The sequence below is a fragment of the Natator depressus genome, chromosome 14 (genome assembly GCF_965152275.1).
Source record: "Natator depressus isolate rNatDep1 chromosome 14, rNatDep2.hap1, whole genome shotgun sequence".
Taxonomy (NCBI): Eukaryota; Metazoa; Chordata; order Testudines; family Cheloniidae; genus Natator; species Natator depressus.
Window position 1 is genome coordinate 9,990,948 of NC_134247.1, and position 21,994 is coordinate 10,012,941.

The 21,994-nt window shown below is 44.7% G+C and overlaps 1 protein-coding gene across 2 annotated transcripts; it reads right to left on the reverse strand.

Moving 5' to 3' along the window:
- Window positions 1-6,823: 6,823 nt before the first annotated feature.
- LOC141998178 (meteorin-like protein) lies at window positions 6,824-19,150 on the reverse strand. 2 transcript variants are annotated; one of them, XM_074970836.1, is made up of 5 exons: window positions 18,940-19,150; window positions 16,011-16,138; window positions 15,495-15,904; window positions 13,440-13,499; window positions 6,824-9,034 (listed from the first exon to the last, which is right to left on the reverse strand). In XM_074970836.1, the coding sequence occupies exons 2-5, from the start codon at window positions 16,034-16,036 to the stop codon at window positions 8,718-8,720; spliced, it is 813 nt and encodes a 270-aa protein (XP_074826937.1). In that variant the 5' UTR covers window positions 16,037-16,138; window positions 18,940-19,150; the 3' UTR covers window positions 6,824-8,717. The 2 variants fall into 2 exon arrangements, with proteins under 2 accessions (XP_074826937.1, XP_074826938.1); XM_074970837.1 differs by lacking the exon at window positions 18,940-19,150 and having other exon boundaries at window positions 16,011-16,349.
- Window positions 19,151-21,994: the final 2,844 nt, after the last annotated feature.

The window sequence follows — 21,994 nt, forward strand, 5'->3', positions numbered from 1 at the left end:
AGCAGCACAACATTATGGTTGAGGGAGAGAGGTGTAGAACATTATTGCACCCAGCGGAAGCTGCAGACAGAATTCAGTGTAAGCAAAAAACTGGAGGAAAAGGGAGTGACTACTGCGACTTGCCTCTGGTATAAAAATGCACCAGGGAGTCTCTTTGCATACGTGTTGCCTAAAAGATTGCTGCCTGTAACTAGCAATATTTATTTAATACTTCTTTCATAATAAAGCCCAGCGACCCGGATTGGGCTGGAGGACCTTCTTTGCTAGGTAAGCACTCGCCACGCAAAAGTCGATATAAGTGACTGAGGAGCACCCAGACAAAAACTAAGTGAATGTGATTCTTGGTGACTACTGAGAGTGCCACCTGCTGTGATGGGTATTCTTAAGTGACGTGGATCTCTGTCCCTGGCTTGCTTTTTCCTTTCCAGCGTCTCCGTGGGGGAAAAGATGGGGGGAGAGAGAGATCTATTTCTCCCTCAACACCACCTCGCCTAAAAAGAAGACAATGGAGAAGTGAGTCAATGTCTAGTTTAAAAACTATTCCCCTGGGTTTTCCTGTTCACCAAAAAAAAAATATTCTCTTCTGATACAGCTTTTATCACCGGAGTAGCTTGAGAGCACATTGAGAAATGTCTAACCTCTGTCGTGTGTGTGTGTGGTGGTGGGGGTTCTCCCAGGGGAAGAACTGAGTGTGCAGTGGAGAGTTTGGTTTTTGCCTTAAGGTCTACATGGTGGGTGTGCTCTCGCTCTCAGCTCAAAGAAGGGTGTCTCACGCTTGAAGGTGGTGAGGTTTGTGGTGGCCCTTGATTCCTGGGGGAGTTTGTTCCACACAAGCGGCTTTACAGTTGCTTTGTCTTTTCAAAACAATGTATGTAAAAGAAATCAGACTGGTGTACATGAGAGCCCAGCCTGAGCCACTGTGCTACCTTTAAGCAAGACACCTTTCTCTTCTGGCTGGTAGTAAGATGCCTAGATGCGCCAATGTCCAAGTGCACAGCTCTGTCCTCAATGCGATGGGTCAGCCAAGACTTCATTGCTTGGGTATTCGTTTGTAACTTCTGTTCTGGGCAGTATGTTGGCCTTATTTTATGAAGGTTCCTGGTAAAAGGGACTCTAGAATGCTCTCCTCATTTTTGCATGCAGTGTCCATGTGGTTATATGCATGACTAAAAGGCCAGGATTTGGCCAATGCTTCAAAAGGGAGACAAATACATATTTTGAACCTTCCTGAATAAGGTCTTGCAACATTGGGCCTATAGGGCATAGAAGAAAGTGAAGAGTATTGTGAAGTGATCATTATCCGTGTGCATGTAATTTTGGGGGGTGGGAGGAGACATAGCTAATATTAAATTCTAGGGTATGATTTGGAGCTCACTAATGCTGGTTTCACTCTGATTTCAATAAAGTTAATCCAGATTTACACTAATGCAAATGAGGACAAATCAGATTGCAAACAATAGCCTGTGGACGTGTGTATGGAAACACTTATTAAACCGTCAGTTTCCAAATGTTTGTTTCCCTCATAAGAAATAATTTTAGCCTTTCTACAATGTGCAGCGTTTACTTCTTCCTCTCACCGTCCCCCACCCCCCACCTTCAATTGAGTGGCTGCAACTTCTCAAATAATCAATATGTCCGTTAAAAACATGTCCTGGTGTGGCCATTGTACCCCTCCTATTCAAAGGCCATGTCACTTAGACTTTCATGGGCAGCTATTTTGTCCCATTAAAAAGTTCAAGACAGCAATTTGTGAATCCTGCTCAGCCAAGGAGAACTGTGAAAAAAGGAGTTACTTTAAAAGTCAATTAATTGTGGTCTCTCAGAGCCCTCTTCATTCATGTTTTTTTCAAGCCTTGTCACTGGCTCACATCTGTCAGCCCTGTGTTTCCCAGGCTGCTATCGGATGCCGTTAACATTGTAAATAATGGGTTTATTCAGGCCCTTTATTGGACTTTGTGTGGTAGACACATTTGTATATCATTTTACGGTGTAACAATTCGATTTACATAAAATATAGGCAATTATGGGAGCGAGGCCAAAGCATTGCAGGGGGAGGGGGGGGAGCCACCATTAAAATAATAAAAGCTAATTGAAAAGAGGCAGATAATTTAGGTGAAAATGCCAACGTGAGTGATTCTTGATCCCAAAATAATTCAACAGAACTTTAGGCAACAGACTCGGTTGGTGGTGTGTGCGTGCATTAAACACTTAAAATTTTCCCATTCATTGAAAGTTTGTATTTTTCCATGCATTATTGTCACATACTTCTCATTTCAAAAATCAAATGGCTTTAATGAAGGGAGAGAGAGAGAATCCACAAAGTGCAGCCACGTTTCAGCATTTGGATGTAACTAGCTTGGAGGTATTACTTTTCCTGGACTTAACCCTGCAAACCTGGACTTGTCCTTGTGATTGCAGCGGGACTACTTGCATAAAGCCCTGTATCTGGAAGGTAACAACAGAAAACTTTTGCTAGATTATCCTGACAGCATTGAATAGACCGAAAAGGACTGGAAGAGGTTGCAGATTTTTGGGTGGCATGGTACAATTCCTGCAAAATATCCTTCCTCCTTCCTATAACCTGTAATGGGATGATGTGCTGATAACATGGCATAGGTATTCCTACAGGATAAAATTGATTCCATCTTAAAGTCTTGTTCCTAACCCTTTGTAGGGTGCATTAATCTGAAATATGTGGTGGCTTTTTTTTTTTTTTTTTTTTTAAACAGAGGCACAGAATTAGTAAATCTCTTTTATCTACTTTGATACCAAGGTCGTCACTATAGTATTTTAAGTGCATTTTTCCCTAAAAAAGTTTTGAATGGTCTGAGTCAGCTCCCTTGTACTCAGTGGAAGTTTTGACACTGACTTCAGTGGAATGAGAATTGGGGTAGAGGGGAAGAGGGAGAAATAAAAATACTTATTAAACCATCATTGTCTTCTGAGTTTGAATGTGCCAAGTCTCAGCCCAGAATGAACTTGTATGAGCAGGTTTTAAAACCCAGCCCACGTAAGAGTTCCGAATGAAAATGCTGAGAGCGTGTTAATGAGAAGTAATTATTATAGTAGAAGCAGCTTAGCTCTTCTAACCCTCTCACCCTGAATTTGCCAAATTCTGCAAGATTTGTAGCCTTGTCACATTTAGCCCCGTTCAGCTGTAGCACTTGAAAATGCTACATTGAGGTAGGTAAAAGTATCAATCTCCTGACTATAGGTAGGGAAAGTGAGGCACAGAGAAGTTAAGGGCCAGATTTTAAAGGGACCTACCTCCCACTGATTAACTTGAGTCACAGGCAGCGCTAAGAATAAAATTCAGGTCTCCAAACTCTTGGCCATGGGCGCTATCCATTGGACCATGCTGCCTTTTCACTGGCGGCATTAAACTACCAGAAAATGATAACTACTAACTGGGCATCTCTTGAAGTATCAGGGTGTTACAGTGACTATGCAAATAGTGCTGTTATCCTTTCCCTCTAGCTGAGAGAAACATTGACAACCTTGAGCTATGGTCTAAAAAGTACCAGAGCCGATTAAGTGGTTTGATTTAAAAGAAAAATTTAGCAGTCTAGAAAGTGGGAGTTAGTTAAACCTATGAGGAAATGAGTCAACCTGTATTCATGTAACTGATCACAATCCCCTGAAACTGAAATGTTAAAAATTGACTGTGTTTTGAAGCTGTGCGTGAAAAGGTCCGGCTGGCATTAGAAAAAGACCCATTGCTCTCTGCAGGGGCCAAATTTCACCCTGGTGTAAGCAGGCACAAATCCAGTGAGGTCAACAAGCTAATCTTGGCCCTGCAGTCTATTCATGAGCTTGTTACTGGATGGTGTTGGTCCAGTCATTCAAAAACTCATTACAGATTCTCAAGGCTGTTTTTGTCTCTTTAATGAATCAAAGGAAATCTTCTGTCCCTCTTTTGATTCTGAATCTACAGAGCAGGCTCAAGTCCTGGAAAGAACAAATGTTTAGCTGCATAAAGAACACTGCTGCTTTATGAAATGTTACAAATCAGACAGTTTATAGGCCAGCGTCACTCCTTTCTTAGAAGAGTTTAAAAGACTGATTTGCAATTGTGGGGAGGAACGTGCAGAACACGCTTTCTGTGAGTAAACAAAATCCACTGGTTTAAATTTAGGAATGGTAAAGAAAAAGTCTTGCTTTGTTTTCACCAGCAGTGATGAGAAGAATGCTTTACAGTTGTATTGGATCTGCACTAGGCCCAAATTTGCTAATGCAACTGATAATTTTGGGTGTCTCCGTTTTTGGATATCTCACTGTGCCTGGAGATGCCTTAAGTCCTCTGAAAATCAGGCCCTTAAATGTGTGGCAAGGTGGGTGCACAAAATCATGAATCACTCTTGAAACCATAGGCCCGACTGACTGGTTTACCCTTTCCCCGTGTGAACGTTACCCACACAATGGGGTGCATCAGGGTAGCCTGAAAACTGTAAACTGATTTTTTCTTTCCGTGGGGGAGAATGTGCTGTCTGAAAATGGGAGGAGCTGCTCTCGGTGGAGAGCTTAGTCTCTGAATTTGGGAAAAGCTCTACTTGCAGGCAGTGGGTCTAATTCACCTGGCTAGAGAGGGGAGGGTAAAATGCTTCCAACATGGATTCCGTGGTATGTCCTGAGGGCCTGATGGGAAACAGGCAGCCACTGAGCATTCATGTGCCATGATCTTCCTGTCCTGGAGTGGATGAGGAAAAGGGCCTCCTCTGTGTCCCCAGCCAACTATCTGGTGTATCCCCCATGCCCTGGTAGCACTTGCTGCCTTTTGTTTGCTCCTTTTTTACTGCTACAATTAATTCTAAGGGCCCAGTTCTTCAAGATGCTGTGTGCATCACCCACCCATAGAAATCAATGGGGTGTGCATCGCCTCACAGAATCGGGCCGTTTCAGTGGAAGAACATGAGCTCAGCTACTATAATATTGTTTCAAAGTAGGAGACACAAAGCTACCACTGCCCTTCTGTTGGGAAGATCTTACGTGGGGTCAGATGCTTGGCTGCTTGGGCCTCGGACCTTTATGAACATTCTAGACTTTGAAACAAACTTGTACATGCTCTGTTTATAGGAGCTTTTTTTTTTTTTTTTTAAAAGCTGCTGCATGTTTTCCTTTAAGGAAAAGTCCTGTAGAATGTAATCGAAAATACCTTTCCGAGAGGCTTATTTTTTTAATCATCTTGGAGACTTGCAAGGAGCGTGATGCCCTTTCTGTGCCATTCTAGAGGCTGGATCAACATGCTCCCAGAAAGGATACAGGTGGCTTTAGAATAATTTCTGTAGGATCTTATTGCTTATTTCCCTATTAGGACTTTTCAGCAAGGGTTTCAGTATACCTGCTATTTGGGGAATTTGCAGAGGAATAGATTTTACATGGACGGCCTTTCCATTGCCAGCTTCTTACAGCTGACCTTGCATCTATGTATTAAGCATGACTTCTGGCCAGCTCTTCACCTATGATGTTATATAGCTCCCTGGTTCTTGACCTACCTTGCTTTCTTTCATTTTTTATTGCTTGTCTGTGTCAAGTGCTTTATGGCTTTGACACACAATTAGTCTCTGCCTCGTCTTTTCCAAATAGAGCAAACAAACACATTGTGGGTGAACTGGGTTGCATTAAATGACTCACATAATGAAATTGTGGGCATTACAAACTGCTTGCATAATTTGTTTTGTCTAAGTCTGTATAACCTCTTACTGTCAGGATGATGATAAGGGGCACATGAATGTGTTTCCTGGCTCCTATTATGCATGGGGTAATCCAGCTAAGGCCGGGAAGTCTTCCCGTTACCTTTTAGTCTAGTATAGCTTCAGAACACATGCTATGATTCGGTATGACCCTTCAGAAACTGGGTCAGGTAGGAAATTAGGGAAAGAAATTGTCTCTGCCACACTCTGAAATGTATCAGTGCTCAGGAAACCTCGTGGGCTGCCATTCTAGCTTTCCCAAATTGACTCCTTAGAAACAAGATGCCAAAATCCAAATGTCCTGACCTGATCACAACCACTTGACTTATTTACTTGACCAATGACTGTCTACCTTGTCTTGAATGTACATGGTCTGACTTCATATTGTAGCAGGTTTTTTTTAACTGGCCCTTTTATCCAAAGTGAAATATTAGGGATTTTGCCCATCTATTAAACATGAGGCCCTATCAAAAGCTGATCTTGCTGTTGAAATGCTTGGCCCTGGTGTAAGCACATTAGGGAATTGATTTCAAGCTTACTACACCAGGACTATTCTGGGTGCTAGCTGAGGCATCACTCATTACAACAGCTACAGGATCACTTAGCAACTATATGGGCAGTTAACACTTCTAGCTGCAAAAGGAACAGGAGTACTTGTGGCACCTTAGAGACGAACCAATTTATTTGAGCATCAGCTTTCGTGAGCATCTGATGAAGTGAGCTGTAGCCCACAAAAGCTGATGCTCAAATAAATTGGTTCGTCTCTAAGGTGCCACAAGTACTCCTGTTCCTTTTGCGGATACAGACTAACCTGGCTGCTACTCTGAAACTTCTAGCTGCAAGGCTCCCTCTTTTCTAAGTTCTTTACCTCGGAGAATCTCTGGTTTAGCACCTGGCTCGAATTGTTACTAGAGCTGGGCCGAACATGGCAAAGTTTATTAAAAAAAATTAGAAAATTTCAAAATAACTTGCATTCTGCATGTTTAGTTTCTGGTGTGAAATTTGTCCGTGTTTGTATCTGCTCCCCTTTCTTCCCCCTTTTTGCCCCAGAAAAAGAGGGGGTGAGGGGAAGGGAAAACCCGCCCTCATTTTTTTTATGTTTAATTTTTGTGGGGGAAGGAGGGGAAGATCTGTACATTTTTATATAAAAACGCTGGGAACATTTTCAATTTCCCCAAAAAGACCTTTTCTTTCTTTTTTTTTTTTCTTTTTCTTTCTTTTTTTTTCTCCAAACAACAAAAATAAATTTGAAAAATGTCAACCAACTCTACCTGTTACTTTGGATAGTCGTGACCTTAGATCGCTCTTAATGCAGTGCAATGGGTGTAGAGTGTAGCACGGCTGGAATAGGAACACAGGCAACATGCACGATCTCTCATGTGTTGTTCATTATTCTGTCAGCCTGTGGGTGGTTCGGGTTGCTAAATTCAAGAGTGGTGAGGCCCTGCAAAACTATATATTATATATCTGATATGCAGGCCTTTATATGTCCATAACTTGTACCCAAATTAATTTCATAGTGGATCATTAAAAACATCTAACACTCCGTAAAACACCATGTAGCTACAAGTTCTTCTGAAAGACTAAGTTACTAAAGTAGTGTTGATCTATCCTCAAGCTTTTGAAAACAAAATATTTTATTTTCCAGGTAATGGTGCTGAGATATAGCTAAGGGCTTTTGTACTCATAGGCAAAACAAGTACACAATCATGTATAAGATCAACATGTACAATTTTGTTCCCAAATATACAAAACAGTCAAATACAGTACATAGGTGATCAGCAAACACAATGTTTGAAAGTGCAAAGTACAGCTGGGAAATGTGGACTGCACTTTAAAAAACCAACCAAATAACACTATCCCTTTAGACAAGCCCACTCTTACAAATTATATTCAGGGGGCACATACTTTCAGAAGAGCAAGTGAGTGCTGACTCTGGGATGCCCGCAACTGTCTCTGAAACTTAAGTTCCTCAAAACTTCTCTTCATTTTAGCTGCGCAAAGTTCACAGTGCAAATGTTAAGTTAACAGCATTGTTCATTTACTTAATCACAATATTGAACAAACAGGAAGATCAGATTCAATAACAGGACATCCGTTTCACCTCTTTCGATACAGCACAACCTTCGGTTCTGTCTCAACTGGACCACTTTCTACACATCGACTGCTACTTACAGTGAGTTGTGATTAAAATGCATGGGGGAGGGGCTAACCATGCAAGACTCGCCTTGAAATAAACAGTTTTTACCTGCTGTACCTTTCTTATAGGGCTTGGCTGAACTGGGACAATTCATCATGTTAGTAACTCATGTTAACCAAGGTGATGATCATCACAACAGCCCTTATCTACACCAAGGTCTTCAGCTGCTATAAACTGGTGCAGTCCTGGGAGCTATACAGGTTTACAGCAGCTGAGCTTATGCCCCAGAGCCTTAGTTTGCATGTGTTCTACTGAACTGTAACTTCCCAACAGAGAAACCGCAGGAAACTGACAAACCCACTGATAGGCTGTGGGCTTAGTAGTTCAACTCAAACTCTCAATGTCATTGAGTCTGCATCCTCCTTACTGTATGTGGGGGGGAGGGAATCTACCAGATGAAAACGGAAGCACAGAGTTAAAAAAATAAGAGTGGGGGGAGAATAGGGGAGAAAAAAGCTAATGAAAAAATACAAAACAGATAGGACACCCACTTAGGGCATCCTAGCTTTTGTGAGGCATCTCCTACCTCTAACACTCAGCACAGGCTACTCTTCAGCTAGGGGGGAAAAGCAGCCCCTTAAAAAACAGAAGGTCCCCTGGAGGCAGGAGAGGCACCTGTATTTGAATTATAAGCAAAGCACTTCATGAATTTCAACCATTTTGCAGCTTCACTGTCCTGGTTTGAGAGGTTCATAGAGTCATAAACTCCAAGAGGCTCTCCCAGCCCTAGCTCTAGTGAAATCTGTCTTCAGCCTTTGCTGCACCTCATGAACAGCACCCAAACACGGGGCTGCAATCCTTTAGTCAGCACTCTTGTGACATGCATTTCAGCTAAACTGAAACTCACATGGGTTTGTTCCCCTGTCTCTGGCTGTTTGGTAAATAGAATTGAAGTCCTTAAATCGAGGGGCACAGCCCAGCCAAGCTTCTCCAAAATGTTCATTGCCGGTGAACAGGAAATCTCCAGCACCTTTCTTTACCTTGCACTGCAGCAGGGTTTTTATGGGGCCCCTCCATTCACCAGTTGCTTCATCCTGTCGGAAAATTCTGTTTTTCTGCCTGTAGACTTTCTGGACGCTGACTTCAACCTGGGACATGTGATTTTCAGGGTCATGGGAAACATTTTGGATCGATCCTCTCACGACTAGATGTGAAGATGACATGAATAGAGAGTTGGTTATGGCACAGCTGTTTCTGATAAAGAGTTCAGCTACTATAATATTTTCAGTGCATTTTTCCCTAGAAAGACTAATTTTCTGATATTTCTTAGCACCTTTTATACCGATGGTTCCACATCACTGTACAATTAATTACCTGTTTGAGAACTTGCTGACATGCAGCCACTTCTGGGGTACAACACAGCAGCTGTGTGCACCAACATACAAGGACAGGCTAGTTCAAGGGTTCCCTAAATGTTTTCAGTCTCTGTTCCCAGCGAGTGACCCTGTCATGGGCCATCACGCCAAGTCCCCACTATGCCTTTGTACACCAGTTGAAGCACTGTTGGAAGTAGTAGTGTGGACAGGACTCAGAACAGGGCTCTGGCTACACTCCCTTTTCTCATGTTGCTGCCAGTGGTAGAGGTGCACTGATAGGTACCAGTGCAAATGCAGCTGAAGTGTTTCCCTCTGAGAGCCCCAGATGAAGACCCCTGATGCTCCATGGATCATAAATCAAGAGCCATTTGTTAGGTCATTGATTTATCTTTTGGATTTCCAGTACAAAGCATTTTGATTGCTACAGTACTGTATTATTTCAGGTTTTTTAAGAGAACTCCATGACTAGTAAAGCATAGAAGATCAGAAAAAAATTGGAAACTAAAGCTAGCTATTTCATTCCTACAGTGTAACTATGGCCAGATATTAGACTGCAATCAAAAATTTACCCCAATCATAATTTGATCAGTAGCCTTGTTTTGACAAAGTTTTGATTTGTCGTCATCAGACTCAATCTGCAGCCATGTTCTGCCTCCATAAGGACTACAGGGCACTCAATTTTTAAAAAAATGTATTGCCCAATATGAAATCTTCTTGTATAAAAAATAAATTAAAAACTAGTGAACAAGACAGACATTTTAGGGCCAGATCTTCCGGTGGTATAAAGCGACACAGCCCCCGTGAAGTCAATGCAGCTATGCCATTTGAGGATCTGGCCTAATGTAAACTAGACCTGGAAGTCAAAATAAAATAGAGGGAACTGTTATTACGCAGCGCTCTGAATGTGTAATGGTTTGTGTTCTGTTGGACGCTCTTGGTGAATTCCAGGGGGCGCTTCCTGTGGATGCAGGGTCCATGCTAGTGTAGGACTGGGACCCTGGGTCTGGTCTACTCTAGAAAAGTGTACCAGAAAACCTCACCTTTTGTTTCAGCACAGCCTAGTGTGCATACACACCTAATTTTGTCTCCTACTGACAAAACCCTCCATTTTCCGCAGCATACGTATTCAGTCCCTTTTTTCGGCGCAACAGAAACCTTTATGCCTCATTTAAATCATGCCATTTGCACACAACCCACCCCACCTGTAAAAACTAGCAAAGCTGGTTTGAGAAATAAAAATAGAATAAAGGCCTAAATAAGTTTAATCATTTGTGTCTCCAGCACAGAGAATGTCATCCATTTCACAGCTGCAAAACTTATGCCTGTTATTTGCCGATGTGAAATCTTCCTCTCCGTTCCCCACTTCCCCCCAACAATCAATGGGAACTGACTTTTCATATTACATTTCTTCAAGAACAAATTCCATTTGAATCCAAAATACAGGGAATGCTCAAAGAGCGACCCTCAACCATTCTGCCAACAGCCCCTGAGCAAATGAGAGGTTACCCATTTATCTGGAACTTTGCAAAATATCCATCAGCTCTTTCCTTTGGGGATAATGGTCTCATTAGTGTAAGGGGCACAAAGAGCTTATTTCTGAAAAGTCCAGGAACTTCCTTAGCTAATTTAATTTTCAAGGGATGCAAGGGCTGAGCACAACAGATGTCTCCGCTCTGCTCTTCATCTCCTTCTTTGTGTGAGCATCTTTAATCAGATGCAGTCAAGTCTATTGACAAGCTATAATGCACTTGTTCCTGTTCCTCAAAGTCGCTCCTGCACGGCCCATGGCCTAGTGACTGAAGACCTCTGCCTTAAGACTAACCATAAAGCCCCCATTCACTCCTGGTGTCATTTACACTTTCATTAGCAGCTATTTTCTCTAATCAAAAAAGTTGATGATAGCGATTTGTGCGCGTAGGGCAAGGAAGTCAGGTCATAAATAGAGTCCGTTCAAAGGGCTATTTCTTCTGGTCTGTTGGTGCTATAAGTATAAATACCCCCCATTGTGCACCCTGGGCCTCCACATCTGTCAGTCTCTGGGGCTGCAGGCTGCGCAGAGGGAGAGCTGTTTGCATGGGAACTGATAACTTCATCAAGTAGAAACAATGGGGGAGATTGCATCAATTAGTTCAAATGAGGAAGAAAGATGATTGGCACAGGAATACACTTTCATGGTAAGACCTGGGCTGCATTCAGTTTTGTTCTGATATGCCAATATAGTTCTACCAGGACAACCCCTAGAATGGATGTAGTTATACGGCTATAAAGACATCTTATATCACTAGAGCTTATAAGTAGGCTTGAAAGGAGTCGATTTTTATCAGTAAGTGTTGGTAAATGTTGATTTCACCATACACACACACACAAACTGACACAATATTTCCATCCAGGATCATCAAAATTTACAGTTAGGCAAAGTAAAAAAAGCACTGCTTGAGAATTTGTTGAAGTTTGATGTAAGGCTATTTCCTTTGGATATTCTAATATGCAACACAGACAATTTGTGTTTTAATGGCTAGAAACCTTTGACGTTTGAATCTCAACGTCTACTGTCATTAAATAAATTTCATTACATAAGTTCCCACAACTGTGAAAGTTTAAATTGATAAAAATAAAGATAATTAAAATCTGTAATTTTGCACAACTGAACATTTAAATGGATACAAACTGAAAAAAGCTTAAATATAAACACTGATATTATCTGTTGGAATTATGAAAAAAATAAAAATTGAATTCTGCCAATCCTAGCTATGAGCATATTTAACTGTGTCCACATTAGGGAGGTTGTACGGCTTTAACTAGACGAGTATAATTACTATGGTACAATTTGTGTGTGTAAAGGAAAAATCAGTGCAATAAAACAAAAAAAGACATGTTGCAGAGCAAGAGACAATACTGAGAAGTAACAGATCAGTAGAGATTTTGCAAGATGGAGTAAAGGAGATAAAGCCTTTGCCACAGCATCATGTTAAGGGTTTCCCCTATTTATTACTTTATAGCATATTAATGCATTTGTTTTCTCAAACGGGATGTGCTAGGCTGGGGCTGAAAGACGGTGTCATTAATGAAGGGTAAATCTTCTCATACAACTAAGTTTAAGTCACAAACAATGGACTCCATCAGTAGCCGGGGGGGTTGGGGAGGGAGGGTGTGTGTGCGTGTGTGTGTGTGTGTGTACTCATGCTAAGTATAGTAAACCACTGAGAGCACGATATGAAAGAAAAAAGAGTAGAATGAAAGGGAATGTACAAAGGACAATTATAAATGTGTCTGTGACCTTGTCATGTGCAAGAGCTGGCATTATGTAGCAGGAACTATTTCTGATTTGGCTTCAGTTTCAAGGTTGCACCCACTGAGTTTATCAAGGATAAAGGATCTCCTTGAGGGACAGCAGAATCAATGGTTTTCAAAAATATCTCTTTTTTTTTATTTGACCAAGGGCAGTGGAAATTGGGGTTTTGCCATTGACTTCCACAGGTGCAGGATCAGGTCCATTAACATTGTTTGCATCTGATGTTCTACAATATCTGTGTGAGGTTGCATCTATAACCAGACTCACTTCGGGAAAGTTTGATGAGGGGGTATAATGTACAGCCAGGGCTTTAATTCTCATACAGTATTTCCTGGAGCCACCAACATGCTGTAAAAACTCCATGGGGGTTGAAAATATTTACCAGAGCTCCACTCCGGTCAACTCCGGCTGAATTTAAGCCCTGGGTACAGCCCCACAGTGAAACACATGGCGAGGAACAGTTCCCACAAGGATTGCTGTACCATCATTACAGCAGTTTGAAGTTGGGATCAGTTTGGAAAAAGCCAACCTGCATAAATTGGGATTTTACAAAATTCTTCATATCTGTGCAATTAGATGGAAGGTAAGTAAAGAATATTTCTGCTGCACATGTGTGTGCGTGTGCAAAACTATCAGAAAGTGAAAGACAAGGGGACTGTGACAAAATGATTCCAGCAAAACACTTCATGCCGAAGAGGGAGTGTGTATAGTGTATGTGGAAAGAAAAAAAAAATTACTTTGCCTTCCCACCTGCCTAGATTCACTGTGTTTGATCTGCAGCTCTGATTTATCCCATCTTTTTACGTTTCATTCTTTGACACAAGCGAGTGGCGTTCTCAGATTGAAGAGCAAGACGATCACGGTATTTAAAGAAGAGGCAAATAAAACGAAATAATCAATGCATAATTAGAGGCAGAATATTTTCCTGTAAGTCTGCTTACCAAAATCACTGCTGCATATGGCCATCAGAAGCTCCATGTTGTCACAAGGACGGCACATCGCTAAAGAACAAAAGAATCAGTTACTGATCAGTACAATAATGATTGCTAACAGACTGGTGAAGTGTGTGAGGAGAGTAGCCTGAGTCATTGATTTCAATGGGCTTTGGACCAAGCCCTAAACAATATTCTTACTGTCCTTTCTTCCGTTCAGTTGTTTTTGGAAATATAGTAGAAAATTTTGGTAATTTTGACACATCCATCTACTTTGATCCCTGAAAATGTCAAGAATTCTAGGTGAGGTTTTTTGTTTAATTTCCAAAGTGAATTCCATTGGAAATCTTACAATGCTGGACTGCAGCACCAATGGCTCATTGCAACCGTTACAATACTTTGCACTTCTGTAGCCCCTTCCATCCATTGTGTGACATGATATATTCATTGCTGGGGATGCTGCAGGAGCACTCTGGTAAGAGGCAGTGGCAGAGACCACTGTTCTGAAATGTGGGGATATTTTACAATTAGGATTCTGAGAATTTCCAGACGCTGTCTGAAATGAATGACCTAAATCTCACTGGGATAAGTGACTTGCTCGCAGTCACACACTGAATGAGCCAAAACCAGAACACAGAATCCCTGACTCACAGTCCTGTGCTTTAAGCACAGCACAAAAGTCTTCCTCACTGATTTTCTGTTACATTCCTTCCTATCTTAGGCTAGGGCAGTGATATTTTGGTAGCCAATATGGCTATTTCCTCACGATGAAAGACACAAACCTGATGCAAGAATAATCAGAAGACCAGAATCAAGGAGGATGTCTCTAATGCATCTGGGGCCTCCATCCATCAACGTCGAAAAGAGCATTATGGCTGGGATTTCCAAATGGCCTTAAGGGAGTTAGTTGCTCAAATCCTATTTAAAGTCAATGGGAGTGGAGGGTTCAACTCTGGAAATCCCCATCCATGGCTCAAAGCCTGCTTCCCTTAGGAACTTTTCACTTCCTTTCTAATACATGGGCATATACTGGAATATTTGTCATTTTGTAATTTACAGGGCCATGCCTGGTTTGTGGCAGACGGATGTTCATACCTGCTTAATTCTATGTCATTCTAATTTTGAACATGCCACTGGGAAATCAGTTCGTTTCTGTTCCAAGTAAAGGTTATTTCATGACGTATTTACTTTGATTTATCCTAAGTTTATTATATGGAACATCTACCTCAGGCACTGCTTGACTGTGCCAATCTCTTTACAATTACATCCTTAAGTAAGCATATTTCCTCAGTTACTGCCAGTACACAAAACTAAGCCCCTCCCCAAAATAGTCTAAGAAAGGGGAGAGGACAGCAGGAAAGTGCTGTGGTTGCTCTTTTTATTCAACCTCCTGTCCCCCGCCCCATTTCCTACAGCCAGCCTCTGCCCTGAGCCATTGCGACGCGGGTCGAAGACATTGTCCGAGTGTCTCTCAGGATACAAAATGGGAACAGAACCAGGGTAAAATCTTCAAAAGCACTTTAAGAACTTAGGAGCCTAAATCCCACTTACAAAAGACACTCAGATCCAGATCCTCAAGGGCATTTAGGCTTCTCAGTAAGGCCTGGGCTCTTAAAGTGCCTCAGGTCATTTCTGAAAAGGGAACTCAGGAGCCTAAGTCACTTAGATGCTTTTGAAAATGTTCCCCCGTGTTCCAGTGCTTCTTGCTCAAGCGCCCATGATTAAATTAGATGACAAATGTGGGGACAGGACAGAATTTCCCCTCAGGGCACTGGGAGCTTTTCCTGCTTTTGGAGCTCTGAACAGGGTAGCTCGAGAGACTCTGTGCTGTAAACATCTCCCATGATCAATGTGATGTGTTAACAAGGGGAGCAGGGAGAGGGGCAGGTGTTGGGGTTCACAGATAAGCGATTATCCCTCTCCTGCAAAGAGGAACCCCATTCATGAAATTGATGGAGCCCTGCACCAGTGTGGGACCTCTACAGAAGTGGATCAAGCTCTGCAGGGGGTGACCTGCGTAGATCCATTTGCAGGCTCGGGGCCTATGGGCGATCTCAGCCTTACCTTCCACAAGGGCCATTTTCTGGAAGTCAGGGCCTGCCGCACTCTGGTTGCTCAGCAGCTCGTACTGGAAGCTGGCCATCCTGCGGCTGATATCCCTCTGCGGGCTAGCCTGCAGGAAAAGGGCGACCCGCTGTGGCGTGTGGGCACTGAAACAGGACACGTGGCGCAGCCGCGCCTCCTCGGCTTCGCTCACCACCAGGTGCAGCTGCCCGGCGCGCTCCACGTAGATGCTGGCACCCTGGAAGTCACTCGCTGGCTTGATGCAGACCGTGGTGTGTCTGGTGCTCGACAGGTTGGGCTCCAGGACAACACGCAGGGCTCGGGCTGGATACAGCCATTCCAGGGAGCCCTCGGTGCAGCGTAGGTGGACCTGCTCCACGGTGCGGGAACGGGGTTCCCAACTTAAACCACTGCCAAGGCAAGGCCAAAAATACATCATTAATAATGAACAACACCTAGGCAGCACAAGCTAGTGGGAGTCAGCAGAGTGAGGTCACTCCCTAACCCGCCACTAACCTGCTGCGTGATCTGGGGTAACCCATGTTACTGCTCTGTGCCTCTGTTTCCCTTTCCACCCTTTGTCTTGCAGCTCAAGATTGCCAGCGCTTCCAGACAGGGACCGTCTCTTTTTATGTGTGCAGTGCCTAGAACAACAAGGCCCCCAGCTCAGCTGGGCTTCAGAATACACATAATAAATAACAAGCCCCTTGTTTTGTACATGAAACAGGGAAAGAAATGAGCCTCGGGAGTCAGAGCCAGCCTGGATGATTTGTAAGTCTCGTCTATCTCCTGGCCACTGCTGGATTGCTCCCTAGAAGCCTATTTTCGCCCCGTTTTCAAGAGGAGACAGCAACGTGCATCAAAAGTCTTTTACAGCAATAACTGGATGTAGACTCATGGTCTCCATTATTAATGATTACTACTACTACATATAATTAGTTCTCTAGTGGCAGCTACTAAAGGAGAGCTGCTTCTGTGGCAAGCTGCATGGTAACAGATGTAAGGGAACCTTTCCAAACGTGCTTCAGAGTACGTCTCCACAGCCCATGGCCGGGAGGCTCCCAGCCCGGGGCCGGCAGAGTGGAATGGGGCTCTAAGAATAGCTGTGCAGATAGCACTTTGACGCCCGCCTCTTGTCCCAGGCTTCAGAGCCCACACTGCATCTTCGATGCTAAGCCTATGTCCCATTTTTAGAAGTGACTCAGGATAGAGTTTTTAAGAGTGCTCGGCGCTGACCTAGCCCTGCTCCCCATTCCAAACCAGGGCAAACTTCCTATTGCCTTCAATGGGAGCAATGCTTAGCCCTTTTGGAAAATCCTACCCCTCGGAGCAAGTCCTAATGCCTTTCCATGAGAATTAGGTGCCCAAATGCCTAAGTCACTTTTGAAAATGCCCAAGTCAGGTGGACTTTGAAAATGTTACCAGTAGCTACTATTGAAGAGTTTCAGAGTAGCAGCCGTGTTAGTCTGTATCCGCAAAAAGAAAAGGAGTACTAGTGGCACCTTAGAGACTAACCAATTTATTTGAGCATGAGCTTTCGTGAGCTACAGCTCACTTCATCGGATGCATGCAGTAGTATTTTCCACTGAATGCATCCAATGAAGCGAGCTGTAGCTCACGAAAGCTTATACTGAAGAGTCATTTCTCAACAATGAGCTGTAGGCTGGCCCTGATTTGGATCGTCTTCACACCAGTTTTACATCAGTGCACTTAGAGGGGAGGGAGAGCTCAGTGGTTTGAGCATTGGTCTGCTACACCAAGGGTTGTGAGCTCAATCCTTGAGGGGGCCATTTAGGGATCTGGGACAAAGCCGGTTGGACTAGATGATCTCTTGGGGTCCCTTCCAACCCTGATGTTCTATGAATTTCATTAATTTGGAGTTACTTTTGATAACACACAGCGCTTCGAGCTGAATCAGGCCCAGTCTCTTTATTACCACAGCTGGCTAAAAAGTTCAATTTCGTAATTTTTGTGAAAAATTGGAACCCTGTTTTCCTTCAAAATTATGACAAAAATAGCGTTGAAAATTTCCCACCAGTTCTGTAGCTTCCTGTCATTTGACATGGTTTGTTAGGAGAAAAATCTTTCAACACAGATTGACACCCCAGGGTAAACCAGACTGACATTTGGGGCTCCTGGAAGCCAGTCTGATGCATATTTCTGCTGTCAGGGTTCAGGCGTTCATCAGAGAAGCGAAACAGAGGGCAGGATTGTTCTCGCTGTCTAATTAGTGCCCGCCTTGCTGTTCGAGCCCTGGCCTGCTGTGGCCGGCTCCGCGCTGGGTGCAAACAGCTCGAAACGCGGGACCGGGCGTCTGGCGCGCTGGGCTCCTGGCTCGCTGGGTGGCCGCAGACACCTCACGCTGCGGCTCCGTGCCTCGGTTTCCCCCATCGTCACGCGCAGACCTCGCAGGCGACGCGCCAGCAGTGGGCATAAGACAGCCGGGGCTAGGCAGCACCTCGCCGTGCCGGAGCCGTAGCCAGCCTGGGCGGCGTCTCCCTGAGGAGCCCGGCCAACGCTGCGCTTCCGAGCCCCTAACCCAGGCGGGTCCCTCTTCCAGCCGAGGAGCAGGTGGAAAAAATGTCTAGCAAATGGGGGGGGGGTTGCCAGACAATCCCTCCCCCCTCCCGCGGCTCTGGGGGCTCCCCACCGCCTGGGGCCCGGGCTCTGCACACCCCTGGCCGGCTCTTACCTCCCCTTCCAGCTGCAGCGGTCGGCGGCGCAGGGCTCCAGCCCGCTCCCCGCCAGCACCAGCAGCAGCAGCAGCCGCCCGAGGGACATTGGGGGGGGGGGGCGCCGCCGAGCCCGGCCCCCGGGCGGCCCAGAGCCCCGCACGCGCTGGCTGCAGCCCCCGGGACAGAGCACGGGCGCGCGGCGCTGCTGCCTGGCCGGGGGCTGCCGCGTTATAAAGCTGGGCAGCGGGGAGGGGGCGGGGGGTCTTTGCTGGGACACCTCCCCCCCCCAAGTGGCTCTTTGGCTTTGGGATGGCGGCAGCAGAAAGGGGGGGGCTGGCTCGTGGCAGCAGAACTGATTGCAATAGCAAATGACCCCCCCCCCGGATGTGTGGGGGGGCAGGGCCAGCTGTGGAGGGTGCTTGGGGGGGGCTCCTGCCGCCTGGTCAGGTTCACCGCGCCCCCCCCCCCCGCCTTGCCGTCTCACCCCCCACCCGGGTGGGAATGGGGGGGCAGGGAAGGCAGCAGCGCTCGCTAGGCGCCCCCGTCCAGCCTCCTCCGGGGGCTGCTGCGAGCTGTCGAAACGGGGCTGCCCGCCCAGCAGCGGGACATGCAACCCGTCCCCCCGCCCAGGCCCGGGCCGATCCAAGGGGCAGCCGGCGAGGTGAGTTCAGCCCGCGGCGTTGGGATAAAGCTGCTTCCACCCGCTGGAGTCCAACCCCATCCCTCCCCTGGGGCCCGTGTCGCGCCGCTGCGCATCCCCGAGCACGAACCGCAGCCGTGTAGACACACGGCCCGCACCCGGTCTCCGAGCAGGGCGAGTTCTCCAGCCGCTGCCGCACGCGGGCTTCAAGCTTTGCTCACAGCACTAACGGCTGAGCGTCGTTTCCAGGAAAGCAGATTTAGGAACCAAGGGGCAGAGCCTCAGCTGGTGTAAATCAGCCTGGCCCGCAGAGCACGGTGGAGTGACTCCGGCCCTGAACTAGACTGCAGCGGTTTTAGGCAGGGAATTGTGTTGCCCAATGGGAAATAAAGATAATTGCGCAACCGGGAGCTCTAAACCCCTCTAGATATCACAGGAAGTATATTTACCTAGCCCTTTCTGCCTCTCATTGTAGCTAACCAGGGAGAAGATCCCCCCTTGGTCTTAAAAATATTTTAAAGTGATTAATAACCCTTTCTCACTGCAATTTAAGACCAAACAACACAATCATGTCAACATCATCCAAGCGACCACTGAATGATTGATGGAATTCAACAGCTTTAACTTTTGCTTTCAGGGGTCCATGCACAGGAAAGCATGAGGGCCCTGCGATTATCCCGCTAAACGCTGGGCTGTGCCTGCCAATAATTAGATTTCTATATGCATTACCCTTTCCAAATTTTCCATGCGTGACACGGGGAGCGGCTCTTTTGCAGCTTTGGGAGACTGGCGCTCTTTTCTGCAGCTCTTAAGCATGGAATTGGGATTTTGCACTAGGGTGAGGACAATGTGCCGGAACGCTGTTGGGTGGCACATGCTAAGATGTGCATGGTATTGTTTCCTCCTCTCAGTGAGACACAGCCCATGGTCACCAAGCCTTCGAGGCCATCTGTTACCTTGCTGCTAACAGAGCATTTTCCACAGCTGCATGCAGAGATTTGGGGCTTTTGCACTTCTGCCACAAGCTTTTCCTTCCACATGGGGAAATGTAATCATTGCAAAAAAGGCTTCCAGAAATCAAGGGCAGCACAGTGTTTAGGTCAAAACTTTTAAAAGTGAAAGTCTAAAGGTAGGCTCCTAAATCCCTCTTTAGACCCCTAAGTAAGAGACCGGATTGTATTGAGCATTTCACTGTTGTGATCATTTATTTAGAAGCCTAACTTTATGCACTCATTTGAAATCCTTGGGCTTTGCTTTCATCTTCATGAGGTTCTGAACTCATAATATTCTCCACCTAGAGAAAGCTTTCAGCCAAAATGTATGTGACAGTGGATCTAAAAGACCTGGATATTGTAGATCTATAGTTGACTTCTGTACATTGTGTGAAAATATTACTAAAAGTATGAGGCAAAGAAAAATTGGCATCTTCGAATAAGATCTTGTGTGAACAATAGCGTCAAGCTTCTGTGAAATGACTGTCTCAGGCATCTAAGGAAAGAGCCGCTGAATATATATATGACTTGAGCCATTCCTGAGTAAAAAGCAACATGCAAATAGCCTTTAAAAAGGCCCGATTGTAGCACAGTATAGGAGTTAAGATACTGGAGCTCCCTGCCTTTGTGCTAGTCAGTCAGGGTGGGGATGTGGAAAAGAGAGGACTTGGGAGGAAACTGACATGATGATGAAGTGGCCCCCTAGGAGGATTTATTCAGTCCAAAGGCCTCCACACCCAAAGCAGCCCATCTGCTGCCGTCAGGAGAAAGCATTGAGCCACTTGATCTCTGAACCTCTTCCAGAAGCGGTGGGTCTGCTGTCCCTTTCCACCAAGAGCTCTGTGCCTATTTTATTGACTTGTCCTCAAGATTTTTTTCTTTCATCACCTTCTTATGAACACAGGTCATGACAAAACATTATCTGAGGCTGGTAGGTGGATTTACAAATCCTTGGCCCCCAGAGACCAGGAATCATTAGCACTTAAGGGGCTAATCAAAAACAAATCAAGACTTTCCCTCCTGCTAAAGTCATTAGTAAATGCACACCACGAAGACATTTTAAGTTGCTCCTCCTTCATTTTCATTTTAAAGAAAATCACTCTTTGAAAGGCAATCCCCATATTTAAAGACTGTGTAACATTAACAGAAATCTCTAATTGTGATGTTCACTTTCTCCCATATCTCCTTGAAAATTGACATCCCTTTGCAAGCATCAAATTGTATAGATATTTGAGAGTACTTTCATAGTACTAGGACTGGTGGCCCATCCGTGGAGCTTAGAATGTTGTCTTCTCTCTAGTTTTGGTCAAAATAAAAATAAAGAAAGTACACTCAGAAGAGCTTCCTGGGAAAATCAAGGGGCCAGATCCTCCTATGCAGTTACACTAGCTGAGGAGCTTGCCTGAAGTTTCCTGTTTGGAAACCCGTGAGTACAGCTGGTTAGTTATTAAAGTTATTGTTGCCCCCGCTGCAGATTAAATTCAGAATTTTAACCCAGGTAAACAGCAGGTAAGAAATTAAGGATGACCTGGATTTCCATGTTTTGTATTAAAATATATAAAAAAAAATGTATAATTTAGATCCCCTGAAATATTCTGTGAACGACTTGGGAATCTTAAAACAATTAAAAAAAAAAAAAAAGCTTGGCAGTTTATCTTTATTACCATTCAAACCCCGGAGTAGTCTCAAGAAAAACACCCGTTAAAAGGCCACACAAATCTAGTGTTACCTCTATGTGAAATACCAGAGACAATGACCCCTTAAAATGCAGTAAAAAGAAGAGTTTTATCCCTTTCGAAAACACTACAGGGCCCCTCTCTTTAAATTGCCACAAAAACAAATCTCTCTTCTACCTGCCATCACTGAAGAAACCACATAAAACTACCATCAGCTCTTTAGAAAACGCAAAGCATTAAACGCCGGGCTTAATTTGTGCCAGGAATTGCCAGGGCTGAGCCCCGGCACCTCTGAGCTTGGCAGTTCACAGCCCTGGCACCTTTGGGGTTGCCGCTTGTTATGAACATAAAAAAATTGCTTGAGGCCCTGCACCTTTTTCATTACATATTAAACATTATGCCCCTTAAAAACAGTATAGTTTTTAATAAAAAAACCCCTTCCTAGAAGTTAATCTTCTTAAAATCAATCAAGATCACCTCAACAATTATCAAAAGTGGCAGTTTGGGCTAGGGGTTG